Source organism: Carettochelys insculpta, chromosome 5, assembly GCF_033958435.1.
Source record: "Carettochelys insculpta isolate YL-2023 chromosome 5, ASM3395843v1, whole genome shotgun sequence".
In the NCBI taxonomy this organism is placed as follows: domain Eukaryota; kingdom Metazoa; phylum Chordata; order Testudines; family Carettochelyidae; genus Carettochelys; species Carettochelys insculpta.
Genome location: NC_134141.1, coordinates 72724649 through 72746559, shown reverse-complemented (window position 1 = coordinate 72746559; position 21911 = coordinate 72724649). Strand labels below are relative to the sequence as shown.

Sequence of the window (21911 nt, the reverse complement as noted above, 5' to 3'; positions counted from 1 at the left end):
TAGTCCCACTTCTCTGAGGACAACCTATGTCTCTCTACCTTAAAATATTTTGAAAAAGTTAAAAGTGAAGAGACAGGGTCAGTGGCTATAGTTCTTCTCTTCAAAAATGTTTGGACAAAATGTCTTAGAACTAATCTTCATTGGGCAAAGTCCTGTCATTCTTGAAAACTAGTTGACAGAGGTAAGGTAGGAACAAAATTCTGGCTTCTGTGAGTGGAAATGTTTAACCAGCAGCTCCTGCACAGATCATTAAACCTGTCTTGCCCCATGGCTTACACCCCCCACTCAGCCCCATGCTGCTCCCCCCAGCTTAAACCCCACACTCAGGCCCACGCCACTCCCACCTGTACCCCCACTCTACCTCACACGAGCAGCCAAACTGCAGTGTGTTGCTGCTGTTGCCCCACTGCTCCTTTGCCAGGCCTCTGCCACCTCCTCCTCCACGTGGCTCCCCACCTGCAGCATGGGCAGTCCCTACCTTGCTGTGCTAAACTAATGAAACTCAGTTTAATTGGTTTAATGGATGGTCATTAAACCAATGAAACTGAGTTCCATTTCAGTGCAGCAAGGCAAGACAGGGAGCTGGAGGAAGAGTCAGTGGGAGGCAGGAGCGTCCAGGGCTGCAAATGGCTCTTAAAGAGCCACATGTGGCTTGGACAGAGCCACCCAGCTGGCTTTTAAAAATGGTGCCGCTGCCATCTTAACTGTGCCCCCGCAGCTGTGCACCCAAGGCAAGTGCCTAACTTGCCTCGCGCTTGTTATGGCCCTGATTTCTCCGTCAATGTCGACTTTAGTGGAGAGATGACTCCAAGGTATGGGAAATGCTCCACATTTTCCAGCAGTTCTGTTGACTTCAATAGAAGGTACGTGAGATTGTCCTGTCAGCGAGGGTTGGTGGAGCACCTTGATCTTTTTGACATTCATTGTGAGCCCAAGATTCTCGTATGGTTTGGTGAAGGCACTTAAGATGGTCCAAAGGGCTCCTACCATTGGATGATTAATTTTCTGTGAGGATACCTCACTCTCTACATACCTCAGTTATTATTACCTTTCTGTGCAGGGGAATATATTACCTGTATGCCACTATTCAGTCAGGGCACTATATAGTTTTCAAAGATTTCAGATATGTACTGTAATGGTGAGGTGGATTTGGCTTTGTAAAATGTTTAGGTACAATTAGGATGACCAGATGTCTCGATTTTAGAGGGACGTTCCTGATATTTGGGGCTTAGTCTTATATAGGTGCCTAATACCTCTTCCCACCCCCCTCCTGATTTTTCACACTGGCTGGTTGATCATTCTAGGTGCAATTAAAAATAACTCATTAGTAGATCAGTACAAAACTTATCAGATACATGCATGGAATAAAATGGCCTATATCAAGGAGGACTGCCAATTATGGTAAAAGAACTTGCTCATGTTCAAACTTTTAAAAAAATGGGTTTTGAACTCATTACTGTCATGGAGATTTCCCACAAGATCTGGATCTGTAACAAGCAGAATGGATTGACTTAAATAAAAGGGATTTAAAGACTCATTTTCAAGCCTGATTTAAATTAGCAAGCAGGAAACGGTGACTAAAACATGTATTTTAATTATGTTTTTCATTTTACTCTTACCCTAAAAAGGCTGATTCTCATTAGTTGGTAAGCATTAAAACATGGTGATTTGCAACTAAACATAATCTTTACACTAAATGTGGTGCTTCTTTTGCTAACTAGGAGTAAGTACAATATTTATACTCATTTATGTAAACAGTTGTATATCTTAACTTACATTTACACAGATACTTAATTTTTGCATTTTATTTTATTAGAAAATGGTGAATGATGCTTTTCTTATTTGCTAGATTAATTTTACTTGTCATTTGTGTAGGGCCCTATTTAATTAAAATGCACAAAACCAGCATTTTAATTTTGAATATTAAATAAAACTGCCTTAAATGTGCTGCATATATAACAAAAAAGGTATACATTTTATCAATACATCTTTTGCTTTGAAAACTGATTTAATAAATCATGGAGTATTACATGTAAGTAGTGAATTGAACAGATTATTTCTGACCACTAATGGCCCTGCTACACGAAGGTACTTTGACACTTAAGTCTGGGGTTTAAGCACCTAGATCCAAATTTTAGGCTCCAGTTTTGGGATTCACAAAGCTCCTGATAAACCCTGTTTTCACTTATATTCAGTGGTCACCAAAGTTTTGAAGGTAAACGTTTCCTCGAAGCCTGTGTTCCTGCTTCTGGTTTGTGCACTGCTTCTACACTGTGTCTGCCCACCTAGTGCCTTGCTACCACCATGCTCCAGGAGTGCAAAGGGAAAATGAGACTGATATGTGCTTATTACTTGTTTGGATTAAGGATGTGAGTGCACTGACAATAGCACCTTTGTTATTGTTTCATTTGCAGATGCATCGTTGACATTTCCCACACACCAGCAGAGCACCTCACTCTGCTAAGAAAAAGAAACAGGAGAAGAAAGGACATGTTTGAGGAGCTGCTGCAGATGTCTGGTGCTTCAGATGGTGAGCATGGAAAGAGGCAATCAGTGGGAGATGGTGGAGGGATAGTCAGGATAAAGGATAGAAAACAGGGGCAGAACAGGTGGATTTCTCCACTCCAAACTGACTCTCAACCAATTGGTAGCAGTCTAGTATTGCCAGCTTCCATACAGCAATCACCACTCACTTCTCCACTGTTAATGCAACTCTCATTTTGATGTCCCTGCAGTGGAGTGTTTGGGTGAGCTCTGCAAATAATTTCAGGAAGGTGGCTTTGTGCATCTGAAAGTTCTGCATTCACTGCTTGACAGCCCATATCTGCATAACAATCCTTAATGTGATCCCAACTGTCAGTGCTGGTTTCCCAAGCCCAAGACTGAAGGTCCACCACATGCAGCTGCTCTGTCAAAGCCAATAGCAATCTTGAATTGCTTCTGCCCAGGACATACATCAGGGCATCCACCATGGCATCATCATCAGACTTGCACTAATGATACTGCAGGATCAGGCATATGGTGCTCATAACGCTCATTACAATCCTGGAGAACAGTGTAGGATCAATGCTTTCTGAGAGATGGTGGGCAGGCAGTTTTATGGAGGCTAAGGAAGAGTGATGCAAAAGGTACTAGGAAGACGATGGAGTGATGGGATGGAAAACACTGTATCATAGGGCACAGAGCCTGGCCCCATGAAATATTGCAAACCCACCTCTGAAAGCCCTGTGGCAGACGGTGGTCCACTGCACACAGGCATAACACAGTTGGTCCATTTTTTCTATGTTGATGCGTGAGATGTTGATGTGGACATGCTTCTCCAACACATTAGTGTAGTACAGACAGTGCACACCAGATAGTGTGGACATGCACGAGCAGTTTAATTACAGTGGTGGCTGTAAATCAATGTAACTTAAGCCAACTTAACTCTGCAATACAGACATGCCATGAGAGAGAAAGAAAAAGAAGGAAAAACTATTAAAACCAGGCTTGGAATGGAAATTTTTTATCCAGGACTTGAGGAACAGTCTCAAGTCTTGAGGCTTTTCATGAATGCTGGATCTTTCTTTTGGCTAGGAATACTCTGGAAAAGTGTTTTCACGCAATAGATAACTTAACATAACAACTGCCATACTGGGTCAGGCCAATGGTCGATTTAGCTCAGGTTCCTGTCTTTTGACAGTGACCTGTACATTTGCTTCAGAGGGAAAGAACAGAATAGGGTAATTTTGAGTGATTCATTCCATTATTCAGTCCCAGCTCCTAACAGTTAGAGGTGCAGGGACAATTGGGGAATGGAGTTATGTACTTGATTTGTTGGCTAATGCCATTGGTGGACTTACCCTTCACAAACTTACCAAGTTCCTTTTTGAACCCAATTATACTTCGGGCCTTCATGACATCTAATGGCAGAGTTCCACAGCTTGATTATCCATTATGTAAAGAAGTACTTCTTTCTGTTTTAAACCTGCTGCTTACTATTTTCATTGGCTGGCCCCAGGTTTTTATGCTATGTGACTTAGACTTAGGTCCGCCTGTGCATCTGGACACATTGGGCAACAAGTGCTTGCCAGCGATTTTGGTTGGCTGCAAATAATTTTGCCTCCTCTCATGATGTACCAATGTTTAATAAGTCTTCCTTAAATGTGGTGTGCCAGGTCTTGAGTGGCCTGCCTCTCTTCCTTCTTCCCTCTGCTGGTATGCATCTCATTGCAGTTTTTGGGTGCAGTTGATCTGGCAGACGCAAAATGTGTCCAGCAAACTGCACTCTGTGCTCTGTCATGATATCCTGCAGAGCCCATGACCCACATCTTTGTAGTATCTCCTCACTGATAACACGATCGTGGTAGGTGACACCCAGGATCTTTTGTAAGCAATGCTGGTGGAATACATTGAGCTTGCGTGCTACTCTTGATGTTATTTTCCACGTTTTGCTAGCGTAAATGGTGACTGGCATGACGATGGTGTTATACAGTCGAAGTTTTGTTGCAGTGTCGATTGTTCGTGCAGATCAAATTGGGTGCAATCTTTGGAACACTGCTGATGCCTTACCGATTCTGCAGTTAACATCTGCCTTGACACCTCCGTCGTTAGACAGAGTGCTGCCACGACAGGTGAACCACTGTACTTCTTCTATGGGTTGGCGTCCGACCACTAGTGGTGTGTTTGTCTGAGTGTTCCCAACCCGCATCGACTTTGTTTTATCACTATTTATCCTCAGCCCAATTTTGCCGGCTTCTGCTTCCAAATTTGTCGTCATGCCTTGCAAGCATTCGCTCATTTCTGCTAGCAGTGCAATGTCGTCTGCAAAGTCCAGATCCGTGAGTCGACACTGATCTTTCCATGAGATACCTAGATGTGCGTCGTTCATCGCCCCTCTCATGATGAAGTCCACCACCAGAAGGAACAAGAATGGAGACAGGACGCACCCTTGACGCAGTCCGGAGTCAATGTTGAAGAAATCTGTCATCCCATTATCGGTCCTCATGCAGCAACTAGAGTTGAGATAAAGATTTCGGAAGATGTTGATGTAGTCTTGTGGGATGCCATATGTTCGCACTATGTTCCATAATGATTCTCTATGAACGCTGTCAAACGCCTTTTTAAAGTCGACGTAGTTAATTAACGCGGCCATTGGAACTCGATACTCTGTTTGATGATGTTGCGCAAAGTGAAGATCTGTTCACTACACGATTGTCCGCAGCAAAATCTGGCTTGCTCTTCACGCAGTGTTTTATCCTCCACACTCTGCAACCTCCTGAGTAGGACGATGCAGAAGACCTTACCTGGGACCGAAAGGAGAGTGATACCTCTCCAATTGTTACAATCAGTGACATTCCCCTTCTTTGGTAACTTGACAATCATCCCCTTCCTGCACTCACCTGGGACATACTCTGTTCTCTAACATTCATTCAACAGCCCTGTCAGTTCCTGCACCACGGAGTTTCCACCATACTTCAATAGTTCAGCTGCAATTTGGTCTAGGCCAGCAGCCTTGTTGTTCTTTAGTGCCTTCATCGCTCTATGCGTTTTCTCAATCGTGATCATTATGCTATGTGAGGGAGTAAATAATACTTCATGATTCACTTTGTTCATAACATTCATGATTTTAATATTCCACATTCCAGTCCTTCTAATCACTCCTTGTCGAAGTACTACATACTCATAATCATTTCCATTGCCCTTTTCTCCATCTTTTTTAATTTTAATATATCTTTTCTGAGAAGAGGTGACCAAAACTGCACATAGTACTCAAGGTCTTGACATACCACTAATTTATATAGTCACATTTCAATTTATTATATATCCCATCCTTAATGGTTCCTAAAATTCTGTTAGCTTTTTTGACTGCCAATGCACAGAGTAGTTATTTTCAAAGAAATATCTGCCATGACTAAAATTTCTTGCTTGAGTGGTAACAACTCATTTAGACACTATTGTATCCACAGTTGGCATTATATTTTCCAGCGTGCACTACTTCGCACTTCTCAGCATTTAACTTAATTTGCCATTTATTTCGCCATCACCCAGTTTGTCACATCCTTTGGTAAGTCACTTGTGACATGACTCCTTGCATCTGACAAAGTGTCCTACGCTGTTGCACGGGGTGAGCAGAGCAAGGCAAACATCAGCATCCCGACCCCACACCCAGCTGAAGCACCGGGCGTGGGGGAGAAGGGAAACCCTGGCGCCCCATGCTGGAGCACCCGGCGGGAGGTCTGGTGGAAAACCGGCGGCCCAGAACCCTAGTCCCTCCCTGCGCCACTGCTCACAGGCGATCTCACGTCCGCTCCGCGTTCTGCCAGCGCCGCGCGCCGCAGACCTGGCCTCCCCACTAGGGGGCACCGCAGAGCGGCTCCAGCTTCCTGAATCCCTCCAGTGACGCATAGGACGGGTGCTCGTCACGTGCCAATTGGCTCTCGGGGCTCCACCACTGGGAAGGTCTCTTGTCACGTGTTTCACGCCGGCGTTGAGCGGGCCGGTGGCAGGGGCCGGCCCCTGGAGTTGGTTCTACCGAGGGCGAACGTGTACCTCGAGCTCCGGTGCACCCTATGCGAGTGCGAGGCGGCGCGGTGCTTGCTGGGAGTTGTAGTTTCAGCGGGACAGGACCCGCGGTTGGCTGCGGCGGCGCGGTGCTGTCTCGAGGCGAGGATGTGCGGGCGGTAGTGACGGGTAGGCTCCACTGAATGCTGCGCCCGCGTTCCCGTCCCTTTACGAGCTGTGTTCGAAACCGCGCGCTGAGGCGGTGCGTCCCTCACGACACCCCTGCGGGGGCGCGCGTGACCCCTCACTCTTCAACCACCCTCCACGGAGCCCGGTTCGCGCCGCCCGCCGATCCCTGCCTGGGGGTCGCGTCAGGCGTTGAGGACCCGTGTGTGCCGTTGTGGCTGCAGCACGTGCGCGGAGCCCGCCTGGGGAGCGGATGAAGCGGGCTCTTTCCGTGCCCTCCCGCTCCGCCCCAGCTGGAGCCGCACAGCTGTCTGCTGTGTCCCGCACTGCGGCCAGAGCGCTCCTGCCCGCGCCCGGCCCCGAGCGTGGGGGCCCGGAAGGCTGTTGGGGCGAAGGCGCCGCCAACCATCCCCTGCTTTCAGCGCAGGCGGGGGCTGGTAGGGGTGCGGGGGCCGGATGGAGGGGAGGGCGCGCGCCCACCCTGAGGAGCGCACGGCTGAGGGGAGACGGGCTAGGCTGGGCTGTCACTGGTCGCCGCCGGGGAGCGGTTGCCTTAGCCAGGCCAGAGCACGAGGAGGAAGGGGCTGGAACGGTGTTTCATGTGGCTTCTGTCACCCCTTAGGGAGGCCGCCGCTCGCCGTGCGCAGGGAGCCTGTACCCTCCCACGCGGCAGCTGCTCTTCCACAGCCGGAATAGCCACTTCTAGCCAGTTCTCCCCCAAGCCACCGCCGGTTCCAACCGTGAGCCTGGCCAGCACTGGTGTGAAATAGGGGCTGGTTATCACTTGTCCTTGGTCCTCTTCCCTTAGTACTAGAAATTCTTCTCCTGCCAGTGCTTCTGTAGCAGACGTCCTGCAGATTTAGGTTCAAATTCAGATGCACTCTCAAGGGCTTTCTCTGGAGGACTTGCTCTTTCCTTGGGGCAATTTTGGCCTTTCAGTTAATTGTAAAAGCATGTGAGAATATTTACACATCAAGTGTACTTCAAAACGAGGTGGCCAGTATTTAAATATTAATACTTGCCCCAACTATTAAATGTGGGTGCAAAAACATACATGTAAAATCAGAGGCCAAGCTGAAGCCTTTTTACGTGTGTATCAGACTTGTGTGTATGCGTGCTTCTAGGCTGCCAAATAAATGTGGCTTGATTTTCAGTAGGGCTGAGTAGTTAAAGTGCCCATCAATCTTGGTGAAAGCTTTTGGTGCTAAGCACAACTCAGAATCAGGCCACTTATATTTAGGTACTTCAGTGAGGATGAATGCCTACTTGTAGGCATTATGTTTGAACATTTTGCACATTAAATCAGTAATGAAAGTCAGTAGTTTACAGTTTCCTGTCTCATGATCTGAATATTTTTTACTATGCTTATTTATAAAGCAGGCGGTGAAAGAGAAGTGAGTACTTCTCAAGATAATGTGTTCCTTTTATTCTAATAATTACTATAAAATCTTAACTGAAAACAGAAATGTGGTATGAGCTAAAACAAAAAAGCAGTCATGTAGCACTTTAAAGACTAGCAAAATAATAAGTGATGAGCTTTCATGAGGCAGACCGACATCAGATCATATCCTTACCAGAACAGACTCAATATATAAAGCACAGAGGTCCAAAAATTGTTGTTATGGGTGACAAATCAGAAGAGCAGAGGGATGGCGGTGGGTGGGGTGGAGGAAGTTAAGAGTTAGATAAAACATCACAATACGTAAAAGAGTCTTTATCATGGGTCAGGTAATTGCTGTCCCTATTCAAACCACGTGTTAATGTGCTAAATTTGAATATGAATGTTAGTTCTGAGCATTCCCTCTGTAGACAATTGTTAAAGTCCCTTTTCAGTAGGACCCAAACTCTTAGGTCTTTAACGGAATGGCCCACTCCATTAAAGTGCCGGCTGACAGGTTTGTGTATTTGGAGAGTTTATGATGTCTGTTCTATGTCCATTCATTCTTTGTTAAAGAGTGTTTGCAGTCTGTCCTATATACATGGTGCTTGGGTATTGGTGTCACATGATGTCATATATGATGTTAGTTGAGAAACAGGAGAAAGTGCCTGTGATTCTGTAATTAACGTAGTTAGGTCCAGTGATGGTATCTCCAGAGTAGGTATGTGGACAAAGTTGTCAATAGGGTTTGTTGCAAGGAAAAGTTCCAGGATTGGTATTATTGTGGTGTAGCCTGTGATTGCTAGTGAGAATCCTCATAAGGTTGGGAGGTTGTTTATAGGAAAGAACAGGCCTGTCACCTATGGCCTTCTGGATTGTGGCGTCATGATTAGAATAGGTTGTAGGTCTTTAATGATGCGTTGCAGTGGTTTGAGCTGGGGGGTTGTAGGTAATGACAAGTGGTGTTCTGTTCTCGGCTTTTTTTGGCCTATCTTGGAATAGTCGGTTTATAGGTATTCGTCTGGCCCTGTCAATTTGTTTTTTATTTCTCCTGGTGGATAATTCAGATTTATGAATGCTTGGCAGAGATCTTGTAGTTTTTCGTCTCTGTCAGTAGGATCAGAGTAGATGTGATTGTATCTCAGGGCTTGACTGTAAACGATGGGTTGTGTGCTGTGTGCAGGATAGAAGCTGGAAGCATGTAGGTAAGTGTAGAGGTTTGTGGGTTTCTGGTAGAGAGCAGTATTGCTCAGGCCATCAGTGATTTGTACTGTAGTGTCTAGGAAATGTATCTCTTGCGTGGAGTGATCAAGGCATAAGTTGATAGTGGGGTGTAGATGGTTTAAGTCTCTGTGGAATTCTTCTAGAGTATGAGATGAGTATGGTATGAGCTGGAACTGAGACAATTAGACTGTCTGAAGCAGCTGTGCTGCGATTTGATTTATGCATAATGAGCTTGTAAATAGCCTAGAAAGTATCATGGGTTTTCTTAAACCAGTTTGCAGGGGTTTTGTCAATGATACTTGACTTAGAATTATTTGATTGCTGTGTGTGGATGGCAATAGGAGTATTAGAAGAACTTATATTCATTATTTTAAATGAATATGAATCCAAGATACATTCTGGGGAAGGCAGCTGTGAGATGATTATTTATGAAGAGTAAAGAAGCAAACAACTCTCAGAAGTGTCTCATATTCTGTTATCAGCCAAGCCTCAAACCTTCCTCTTATCAGCTGTGGCACAGTTCTCTTCAGCCATGCTGTGCGCCACAGAAAGCCTGCCTTTTTATGCTGCTAATACCAATTTTCCTGTATTTCAGAAAAACTTCTTCAATTCAGAACTTAAAGAGTTGATACACGTGAGAACACAACAGTCCTGGGATGTGATGGAGCTATAGAAGAGATCTGGTGTTGTTCCCATTACTTTGCAACTTTTCTTCATCTCTGTCATGCTCTAGTATCGATCGAAGGTACTGATGTGACTTGATGTGTTGCCGAGGAGTTACATTGCTTTTACTCCCTTTAGAGTTTGATTCTGTCCCATTTTGGTTACTCCCCCTCCCCCCATTCTTCTCAATACATCAAAAGTATGTTTTTTTTTAATTTTTGTTTTCTTTTTGCAAGTAAACCTTAACTCTTGTATTATTTTAAATTAGTGTATTTTAGCACATTTCTTTTGTTTATAAGGAGATTTTTTGAGATTGTCATAAATGAATGAAAAGAGGTTTAGAATCAAAGTTTTATTTTGCAGGTCCTCTTGACTGTAGTGCTACTGTTATTCAAGTTCTAATTCCAGTTGTGAATGTTAGTGAATAGGTACCATCATATTTGTTCTTTTATCAAACAGACTGGCTATACATTGTTATGAAGCATGATGTTTTATTAAAATAGTGCAGATAATATTTTCGTCAGAACTTTTGCTTTTGGTATTTCGGATAATTAATATCTCTCTGAATGACTTGGTGTCTAAAATGTGTAGAAACCCTAAACTTTAACTGTTTTATAAAAAAATCTTTTTAATATTTTTAATTAAAGGGAATGGATTTGCACAGCTCGATTGAAACACTTGATAAAGCGAAGGCTGTTGCTCCTGTGTGTGTTGGTAAAGAAGATGAAATAAAACAGTCACAAAGAATAACAGCCCGTGTCCATGACAGAGAAGTTGTCGTTTTCTACCATGGAGGGAAATTTTATGCCATGGACCGTCACTGCTACCGTAAGATTTTGTACTCATCAAGTTAACAATTTTAAATTAAGCTAGTCTGAGTTTGTTACTTTAATTCCATATTCCTCTCTATTTTAGATGCAGGAGGTCCTTTACATCGTGGGGAGATAGAGGTATGTAAACATCCTAAAACTAGCACAAATGAAATTATTAAAATATTTTTTACATTTTAACCATTTTTTTATTGCTTTTTCACATTGGGCTAAATAGTATTCTTAGTAACTTAGGCTATGTCTACACTTGAAAATATAGTCAAATTTATTGAAGTTGACTTCATACCACTACTTTTTATAAAGTCGATGGTGAGTGTCCACACGTTTAGAAAGTTGACATAGTGTGTCCCCATTACCTTTGCTAAGTTTGACTGTGTGTTAGCCGATGGCCAAGGATGTTTGGTGAGGTGCCAGCTATGCCCGTTTCACACCATCCATGACTTTAACCGCTAGGACTCACTGTCCCTTTGCGGCGGGCAGCCCGGGCCAGGCTGACGGATGCCCCAAGGTCCTAAACACCCGTGACTTTAACTGCTAGAGCTCAGAGCCCCTTCGCAGTGGGCAGTCAACACTGACTGACAGGTGCCCCAATGGCAGCACTAAGAGCCTTTCCACACCCTTGACTTTAACCGCTAGGACGCACTGTCCCTTCACGGCGGGCAGTCAGGATTGACTGACAGGCGCCCCAAGAGTTTGCCCCGTGGAGGCGGCACAACTCAACGCTAGGCTCTTAGTACTCTCACCTAATGGCCAGGCTTTATAGCCAAAACGGCTGAGGTTCTTTAATTGTGTTAGCTGCTTTACAGTAACCCAGGGAAACAAGTCAGGCTTATGCACAAACGGTTACCAAAATTTATTAAAGTAGACTCTAATCATGTGGTTACAAAATTGCTAGTGCCTACTTATTTAAATGTATAGATGTTACACACACACAAACAAGTTACAAAACTGAAGCCACGATACCAAAGAAAGAAAACAAAGTATAGAGCTCTATTTCAAAATATGTGTACACTAAAGATAGGAGATCAGGTGTGGGTGCTTCTTACCCTCCTTGCATCTCTCAATTCCAGCGGTGCCAAGCCAGGATCGGTCACTCAATTCCACGGAAAGACTAATAAGGGACAAGGCTTAGGGACCCCTTTAGCTGCAGAAGCCTTGGGAGGCTGTCACTTATCTGACCAGCAGATAGATAGTGAAAAGCACTCAAAAATCATGGTGCTGTAGGTCCCATACTTATACCTCTGTAATCCTTTATTCTCTTTCTCCTTTCTTATGCCAAATTGGGGCTGGTCTGTCTGGGTGACGCCAGCTGTTGCAAGAGTAGTTTACACTTGCAAGGGAGAGAAACAATAAGTTTCGACTACTGGACATTCCTTTTATTAGGGTAAATATTTTCCCACCTAGGATGTTAGTGTGTGTGCATCAAGTTATTAGCAGGGGCTAAGAGCCATGTCTGTCACAGCTTCTCTGTCTGCTGTGAGCCTAATCGTTGTATATGTCCCCAGAGGCACACTGTAGCAGCACACCTGTGCTTTCTCACAGCTTCAAAGGCTGTGCTGGAATTTACGTTAAGTGCCCTGTTGTTTTGGCTCCCTTGTATTCCCAGCAATGCTGGTCTGAGAGGGGGCTGGCTGTCTGGCTACACTGTGTCATCAGTGCCTTGTGGATACCTATCCCACAATTCCTGCACCCCGTTGCATTCTGGGTTTCTGTACCAGTGTGTTATGGGAAGAAATGTGCCACAAGTGATTGTGGGTGTCTGATGTGATCATCCCAGACTGCCTTGCCCTCACTCCCCCACTCCAGTTGAAAACAAACTGCTAAATGCATTTTCACACCACTTTTCCACAGCCTACCCTGTCACATGCTAGTACAAGGCTAGTGAGCCAGTCCTGAGAAATGTAAAATACAGAAATAAAAATCTGAAAAGTTTCAATTTGGAGCTATTGAAAAGTTGGTTTTTATATTATTGACATGCTTCATTTTGACCGTGTTATTTTGATTAATTTAATTTTGACGCGGCAGCCATGTGGTGATGAGGGGGAAGCCAGAGAGCCCGGCAGTTGTGTGGTGGCGGGGGGGAGCTGCATAGTACAGGGGGCAGCTGGAGAGTCTGGCATCGATGTGGAGGGATGGGGGGTTGAGCTGGAGAGCTCAGCAGCCGTGTGTTGGGGGGTTGAGGGTGGAGAGTCCGTGCGTGGTGCAGAGGGCAGCTGGAGAGCTTGGGCAGATTCCTGTTTCCTACTTCATGCTCAAAAGCAAAGGTGAAAGTGATGGTCAGAACAGACACATTGGGGGCATTGTGGGATAGTTCTGGAGGCCAGTAAAATTGAATTAAATAACACTGCCTACACTAGCATTAAATCAACCTTGTAAATTTGAGTTTGGCATTACTCCTTGTGAAAAAGCTGGATTAGAAAAGAGAACCCTTAAAATTGACCTAATATTTTAAGTGAAGACTGGTACATTATAAACTCGACCTAATGCCCTTAAAATTGAATTTATGCTCTAGTGTAGACATAGCCTTAGTATTCAAAGTGAACACCTTGAATATTAAAATCAAGGTATTAACTTTGGATTTACGCTGGTGTAGTCAAAAGTAAAATTTCTCACTATAATGGATCACTATCTTTAACAGCCCTTAATTTTTCATTTTCCACAGCGCCCTCACCTGCCTGCTGGCTTGACAGCCATACAAATAGTAAATGCCTAATAATATGAGGCATAAATGATTCTTAGACATACTTGCTTTACAAAACACTGATTATATGATTTGTACATCATAAAGAGATGTAGTGTCTGTCAAAAAGTGAGTAAGTAAAAACATCTCCAGCCACACTGATGAAAATAAAAAATTAAAAAAAGCTATTCTCATTAGATCCTAAGATAATTATTGTCTTGAGTCAGAAAGAATCCTGTCATCCATACATTGTGATTGCCACTTAGGAGGAATTGTAGGCTTTCCTCTGAATCTTCTGACATTGGACACTGTTGGAAACAGCCATGTTAGATGTATCAATAGTCTGATTTGATATGCCAGTTACTGTTTTGAAAAACAGAACCTGATGTTCCTGTCATGCTAGTATAAGACATTACAACTAGGCCGTAAAGCTATGTGTTGACTTAGAGACGATTCATAAGGAAGCGTACAATTTCAGTGGGTTCTCTTAATTTTTTTTCCTAGGATATCAATGGTCAGCCCTGCATTATTTGCCCTTGGCACAAGTATAAAATTACTTTGGCAACAGGAGAAGGATTATATCAAGCAATAAACCCTACAGAACCATCTGCAGCACCAAAATGGCGATCAAAGGGAATAAAGCAAAGGACTCATAAAGTTACTATAGACAATGGAAGTGTTTATGTGACTCTTTCTGACTTACCTATCAGGTGTGACTCTGATTACTATGCTGACAAATACAAAAAGACTGGAAGTTCTGATACCAAAAAGTAATGCACATCCTGAACTTCAAAGTCAGTGGCATAATTCAAAATACCAGTGTGTGAACATGACCTCATCAGTGTCACAGGATGATGGAAAAACTGTACACAGATACAAAGATAGAGATATTTCTGGATATTAATTTGCAATTTAATTTATAACTCATTGGTAACTAAGCATTAAGCAGAGCAGAAATGTGTAATATTTATATACAGATGTTCAACACCCTCTCTAGAATGAGTTAGCATTTTGCCAGTATAGTTTTATATTTGTCTTTAAGAAAATACAAGTTTAGTGTATGTACAATAGACTGGTTTGTAATAGTTGAGATATTAAATCTTCCATTGCTATAAAATCTGTTTATTTTTATGAGAAGGAGTATAACGTTATTGAAACACTATTTATAAAACATTTTGGAAATGTTATGGTAAATATCCAATGTAGGATGGATTTTTTTATACATTAAATAGTTTAAACCTTATAATAATTTAAATTAAATTAGGAGGATTTTTTAAAAATGTGATATTTGCAGGTCAGGATAAAAAAGAAGTTACTCACTTGTGTAGTAATGATGGTTCTTCAAGATGTGTCCCCATGGGTGCTCCATGTCAGGTGTCGGGCCGGTCCCCGTACCGCAGTTTGGAGATTTTCAAGCCGTGGTTAGCCAGACCACACATGTGCAGGAGCACAATGGGCTCTTGGCATGCTTTTGGTCACATGCACGATCAGATCCAAGCCAGTTCCTCGAAGACCGCCCCAGGAGCATCTGAAAAACATAGCAGAACTCTGAAGCGGGGAGGAATGGGTGGGTAGTGGAACACCCACGGGGACACATCTCGAAGAACCATCGTTACTACACAAGTGAATAACTTTTCTTTCTTCTTCAAGTGGTCTTCATGGGTGCTCCACGTCAGGACTATACAGCAGTAACACACCCCTGCCCCAAAGCATGGAGGCGGTACCAGAGTTAAGTGTTGTTCACCACAGAAAGCACTGCTACCAGAAGGCATGTCTTCTTCCATGTGATGATGTATCACATAATAGCTGCGTCTACACTAGCCGGCTACTTTGAAGTAGCCGGGCCAACTTCGAAATAGCGCCCGCCGTGTCTGTACGTGCCAAGCACTATTTCGAAGTTGAAATCGACGTAAGGCGGCGAGACGTCAAGGTCGCTATCCTCATCAGGAGATGGGAATAGTGCTCTACTTTGACATTGAACGTCGAAGTAGGGCACGTGTAGACGATCCGCGTCCCGCAACATCGAAATAGCAGGGTCCTCCATGGCGGCCATCAGCTGAGGGGTTGAGAGACGCTCTCTCCAGCCCCTGAGCTCTATGGTCGCCGCGTGCAGCAGCCCCTTAGAGCTCCCCACCACCTTCTTTCCTATGCAGGAAGCTGAGAGCGCGTGCAGGCAGCAGCGCACACACATGCCCAGCCTGCACGTTCTCACAAGCCCCAACCCAGCACCCATGGCATCCAGCCAGCCCCCCAAGTGCCCACAGGGCACTCCCCCAAGGGGACCCAGGGCTCCCAGCCAGCCAGCCAGCAGGGGAAGAGGCAGCGGGGCCCCTCCTGGTTGGAGGCCGAGATCCGGGACCTACTGGGGCTCTGGGGAGAGGAGGAGGTGCTCCAAGTAATGGGGAGTAAGCGGTGGAACGCAGATGCGTTTGCTCGGCTGGCTGAGGGCCTGGCTGCCCGGGTTCACCCTGTCTGCACTCCTGACCATGTCAGGATTAAGGTGAAGGAGCTGCAGCAGGGTTGCGCCTGGGCCTGGGACACGGCCAGCCGACCTGGGGCCGCCCCCAGCGCTTGCCCCTTTTACAGGGAGCTCAGGGAAATCCTGGGCCCCTGGTATACCTCCTTCCCCCGGCCACCCTTGACACCTCAGCCGACGAGCCCCAGCAGGCCCCGGAGACGGAGTCGAGCCCGGAGGCCAGCCCTGCACCCCAGGGGCCCCCACAGGAGTCCACCCCTGGGGCAGCACAGCAGGAGGAGGAGGAGGAGGCCTTCAGCAATGGGGGGCTGCTCATAGACCTCCCCTCCCGCAGTCCCAGCAGGGCGTCCGCCAGATGGGTGTCCCCTGACTGTGGGAGTGGACCGTCAGGTATGTACCCCAGCGCACACCCCCGGGGTTAAGGTGCGGGGACAAGGGACATGACTAGGGCCCCGCACACACCCAGATGACCATGGCCCCGAGGACAGCAGTGGCATGTCCCTCAGAAGAGTCCATCAGCCCCTGCCCCCCAGCAGGACAGCACCATGCCCCATCCCTGGGGATGGGGGGAACGGAACCTAGAGGTCCCCCGTGTTGGGGGATAGCACACCCATCAGCAGCAGCAGCATCTCTGGGGGGATGGGGAACCAGCAGCAGAGGGGTCGGGGGACATGGGCCACGGGTCAGGGCCCAGACTAACAGCTGTCTCCACTCTTCCCCCCTCTGTTCTGCAGCTGCACCATCTGAGGGCCCTGAGAGCACAGGCGCTGTGTCTGTTGTGCCGGACAGCCCACTGGGGCATCACAGCAGGCCAGGCCAGCAGCGGAGCCCGGACCGGCCCCAGGACAAGCCCGACAGCGCAGGAGCCATCCCCAGGCGTCCACTGACCCCCAGCTCCTCGCCGCCCTCTGGCATCAGCTGGAGGTGTCTGAGCGCCGCCTGCAGGTGGAGGAGCGGCGGCTCCACCTGCAGGAGCGAGCGCTGGCTTGGTGCCAGGCCCTCCCCTGCCCCGCCCCCCCCGCCCCCCCGTCGCTCAGCAGCTGTCCTGGAGCCTGCCACCCAGGGGGACCACGGGCCTCAGGACCCGGCCCGGCCATATCTGCTGGTTCTCCCGGCCCCCACCCAGCCTGGACAGGGCCTCTGGCCCAGACGTGCGTCATGCCTTCTCCCACGCCAGGCGCTGGACAATAGGGGTGAAGGGCCAAGGACGTTGCCCCCCCTCCTTTGTACATATTCTCCCCATCTTTGTAAATAGTTTATTTGTTCCACCCCCCCTTTAGTAGCTGCCCCCCCATGTACATAGTTCCCCCCTTCTTTCATGTTGTTCATTGTTTTGTTTAAAAAAAAAGGTGTTGGTTTATTTACAAAAGAAGTGTGTGGGTGGTGTGTGCTCTCTGGTGCTCAGTGGTGTGGGCGTGGGGGCAGGTAGTGCTGTGGGGGGATGTGGGGGGGCGGTGGGTGGCTCACCACCAGTTGGCCCTGCCAGCGTTCACCCCGCAGCCTGCTCAAAATGGGCCCGCAGGGCCTCCCAGACCTGGATCCCCTCAGGGTTGACCTGGCAACTGGGGGCAGTGGGTGGCTGGGCGTCGGCCCTGCCAGCCTCCACAGCCCAGCCCTGGAAGAATGCCTCTCCCTTGCTCTCCACCAGGTTGTGGAGTGTGCTGAACGTGCCTACAACCTGGGGGATGTTGGTGAGGCCTGCATCCAGGTAGGTGAGGAGACACCTCCAGCGCCCTTTGAGGCGGCCGAAAGTCCGCTCAACCAACTGGCACGCAAGGTTCAAGCGCGTGTTTAACCGCTCCTGGGTGGCACTGACATTGTCCGTGTAGGGGCGCGTGAGCCAGGGCCGGAGGGGGTACACCGCGTCTGCGACGAGGCAGAGGGGCATGGTGGTGTCCCCCAACAGGATCTCCCGATGGGGGATGTAGGTCCCTGCCTCCAGCCGGCGGCACGGGCCCAAATTTCTGAACACCTAGGCGTTGTGGGTGCTGCCAGGCCAGCCAACATAAATGTCCAAGAAGCAGCCCCGGCTGTCCACCAAGGCCTGGAGGACCACGGAATGGTAGCCCTTCCTATTCAGGATGCATCCTCCGCTGTGCTCTGGGGCACGGATGGGGATATGGGTCCCATCTAGAGCACCAAAGCAATTAGGGAAGCCCAGGCTGGCAAACCCCACGATGGTGGCATCCGGGTCCCCAAGGCACACGAGCCTGTGGAGGAGCAGGGCATTGACTGCGTGGACCACCTGCAGGGGAAGGACATGAGAGAGCACCCATGAGGGGTGTACAGGGTGTGTCTGGCGCTCTCCCCGGGCTCCCCCTCCCCCCAGGGCTCCCCATCTTCCCCAAGCTCCCTCTCCTTCCCGGGCACCCGCTTCCCCCCCGTGTTCCCCCCTCCCCCTGGGTCCTCTTACCTCCATGACGACAGCCCCGACGGTGGCCTTGCCCATGCCGAACTGCTGCCCTACGGATCGGTAGCTGTCTGGAGTGGCCAGCTTCCAGACAGCGATGCCAACCCGTTTCTCAACAGTGAGGGCACGTCTCACGGGGGTGTCCTGGTGCCGTAAGGCAGGGGTGAACCACTGGCAGAGCTCGAGGAATGTCTGCCAGCTCAGCCGGAAATTCCAGAGCCAGTGGTCATTGTCCCACTCGCCAAGCACCAGCTGCTCCCACCAGTCCGTGCTAGTGGGGTACCTCCATAGCCGGTGGCGTGTGCGGCAGGGGGAGACTGGGAGGGCAGCAAGGTCTGGGGCTGCTTCTTCATCCCCTGAGGACAGCTCATCTTCCTCAAATAAAAGATGCTGAGCTGCCTCCTCCATGGCACTGAGCAGGGCGGCCACTGCTCCAGGGGCGGGTGTGTGGGCCTCTGGCTGCTGCTGCTGCTGGGGGTCCATGCTGCTTACATGGGGTGTGCGTGCTTGTGGCTCTGCAGACCGCGTGCTGTGCAGGCTGAGTGTGTCTGGGAGGGGCCCTTTAAGGGAGCAGCTTGCTGTTGCCCCGGAAGTGCTAGTCTGCCCTGTGACCCTGTCCGCAGCTTTTCCTGGCACCCTTATTTCGATTTGGGCCGCTTTTGTGTGTAGACGCTCCCCTGCAGCGCCTATTTCGATGTAGTGCTGTCTTACATTGACGTTGAACGTCGACGGCACCAGCCCTGGAAGATGTGTAGATGTTATTAATCGAAATAGCTTATTTTGATTTCTCTGTAAGCAATTTTGATGTACCATCCCAGTGTAGACATAGCAAATGTTTAGCAAATGTGTTGTAGGATGACCACATTGCTGCTCTGCAAATGTCCTTCAAGGAGACTCCTCCGAAGAAGGCTGTCAAAGTCGCCCCTGCCCTGGTAGAATGTGCTTTGGGCAGAGCTGAGAAGGTGGTTTTACGTAATGAATAGCACATCTTTATGCAAGATGTAATAATTTTTGAGATCCTTTGAGATGATAGCCCCTTGTCCTTCAATCTCTGTCTGTTTTTACAGAATGGTTTTGTTCTGCATACATAAAAGGCCATAGCCCTCCTCGTGTCAAGTGCGTGGAGTCTTATTTTTCTATTCAAAGAGTGCAGCTTAGGATAGAAGGAAGGTAATATTATCGGTTCATTTATGTGGAATTCTGAGGATACCTTGGGAAGGAAAGCAGGATGTAAACATATCATCACCACATCTTTAGAGAAAGTTGTATAAGGTGGAATCACCATTACTGCGGCCAACTCGCCGACTCTATGGGCTGATGTTACAGCAAAAAGAGATCCCCTCTTTAAGGTAAGTAAACGAAGCGACGTAGTGGCTAGAGGTTCGAAAGGTGGTCTATACAGCATGTCCAGCACCAGGTCCGAGCTCCATGGAGGCGCTATTGGTTTACAAGGAGGTTATAAGTTTGTAAGGCCTTTGAGGAACCGGGTCATGATAGGACGGGTGAAAACCATCGACCCTTCTATAGTGTGTGTAAAAGCCGATAAGGCTGCCAGTGGATCTTTAAAGCTGGTAGCATGAGTCCTCCTTGTTTAAGGCCAATAAATAGTCTAGAATTGTAGGTGTGGTTGTCTCCAGTGGGTGTAATTGTCTGGAGGAGTAACAGGACATAAACCGTTTCCGTTTATAGGTGTAAGTCTTTTGTGTGGAAGTCTGTCTGCTATGTATCAGTACTTCTTGACCTGCTGAAAGCATACGTTCTCTGAGGCATTGAACCAAGAATCAACCATATCATAAGACATAATGTTCGTGGTTGAGGGTTGGTCAGAGACCCTTGATTCTGTTTAAGAAGGTCTGGAATGATGGGGAGGCAGCATGAAGGGCAAAATAACATTCGTTGTAGTAGTGGGAACCTGTGCTGATGGTCCCACGCAGGTGCTACGAGTGTCAGATTGGCCTTCTCTAGCCTAGCCTTTTCCAAGATTTTGTGAATAAGAACTGGTGGGGGAAAGACATAGAGTAGGGGTTCTTTCCATGGTATGAGAAAAGCATCCCCTTGGGAACCTGGGCCAAGACCCACCCTGAAACAAAAATGGGGGCATTTTCTGTTGTTGTAGGCTGCACATAGGTCTATTTGAGGAAAACCACAATTGTGGAAGATGCAGTGAAGTATGTCTGGATGGATCTCCCACTCGTGATCCAGTGCAAATTGTCTGCTCAGCAGATCTGCCGCAACGTTGCTGATGCCAAGTAAGTATGAGGCCCTCAGTATTATGTCATTTGCTGTACACCAGTTCCATAGATGAACAGCCTCTGCATGCAATGTATGAGATCTGGCTCCACCTTGTTGGTTGATGTAATACACTATGGTAATGTTTTCGGTATTGATGCCAGCCACTGCACCCTGAATGTGTGGTAGGAACTGCTTGCAAGCGTTGAACACCACTCGTAGCTCCAGCATGTTTATATGTAGAGCCATCACCTGTTGTGTCCAGCGTCCTTGCACTGATTTGTTTCCCATGTGTGCTCCCCAGCCTATGCTGGAAGTGTGTTGTTACAAAAATGGAAGTCTGTGGTTGGTGAAAGGGAGCCTAGTAGATTTTTGGGTTTCATCCACCACTGCAAGGATTTTTGAACCTGTGTGGTTGGCAACACCCTCTTGTGTACAGTATGTTTCATCAGCATATATATTGATGCTAGCCAATTCTGGAGACAGCGAAAATGCAGTCTGGCATTTTGGACCACAGATGTGGTAGCTGCTATGTGACCCAGAAGCAAGTTATCACCTGTGTCCTAGGACTGCGTAACAGGATTTGTATTATTGATTGTGTCTCATGAAAGTGAGGTGCCAGTAAGTATACTTTTGCTGTGATAGAATTGTGGTGAGCCCTTGTAGATTCTATGGCCTGTCTGGGCTCAGTGGTTGATATCTGAAAATTGATGGTAAGGCCCAGAGACTGAAACATCTTTGTGGTAATGCTTATCATATGAAGAGCATCGGCACATGAGCGGCCCTTCAAAAGGCAATCATCTAGGTACAGAAAGATGAAAACATCTAGGTGGTGTAGGTAGGCCACTACTACCGAGCGCGTCTTTGCGAAGACTCTGGCTGCCAATGACAGGCTGAATGGCAGGATTTTGTATTGAAAATGATCCGTCCCCAGTGTGAGACAGAGAAAACGTCTGTAAGCAGGATGGATAGTTGTATGAAAGTAGGTGTCTTGTAGTTCGAGGGCTGCGAATCAGTCTCCGTTGTCCAGTGTGGTAACTATAGAGGTAATGGTGACCATCTTGAAACATTGTTTGCAAAGGTAACAGTTGAGAGCCCGTAAGTTTAGGATTGTTCTCCATCCCCGTTTTTTTCTCTGTGAGGAAGTAGTGGGAATAGAACCCTTTTCCTTTGAATTAATTGGGTACCCTCTCAACCACTCCTATGGACAAGAGTGGTCCACTCTCACTTTAACAACGTCTTGTGAGAGGGGTCCCTGAGGAGGGTCTGGGTGGAGGGGTGGTTAGTGGAAGGGTGCGGCATGGAATGGCATGGAATGGCATAGTCCTCAGAAATTATCTGCAGCACCCATA

At 47.4% G+C, this 21911-nt stretch overlaps 1 protein-coding gene across 3 annotated transcripts; it reads left to right on the top strand.

The window, feature by feature from the left end:
• Positions 1-6082: 6082 nt before the first annotated feature.
• Positions 6083-17130, top strand: RFESD (Rieske Fe-S domain containing). Of its 3 annotated transcripts, XM_074994202.1 has the most exons (7): positions 6083-6672; positions 9867-10016; positions 10582-10762; positions 10850-10884; positions 13949-14154; positions 15095-15172; positions 16655-17130. In XM_074994202.1, the coding sequence occupies exons 3-7, from the start codon at positions 10585-10587 to the stop codon at positions 16665-16667; spliced, it is 510 nt and encodes a 169-aa protein (XP_074850303.1). In that variant the 5' UTR covers positions 6083-6672; positions 9867-10016; positions 10582-10584; the 3' UTR covers positions 16668-17130. The 3 variants fall into 3 exon arrangements, with proteins under 3 accessions (XP_074850303.1, XP_074850306.1, XP_074850304.1); XM_074994205.1 differs by lacking the exon at positions 15095-15172; XM_074994203.1 differs by lacking the exons at positions 15095-15172; positions 16655-17130 and having other exon boundaries at positions 13949-14538.
• Positions 17131-21911: the final 4781 nt, after the last annotated feature.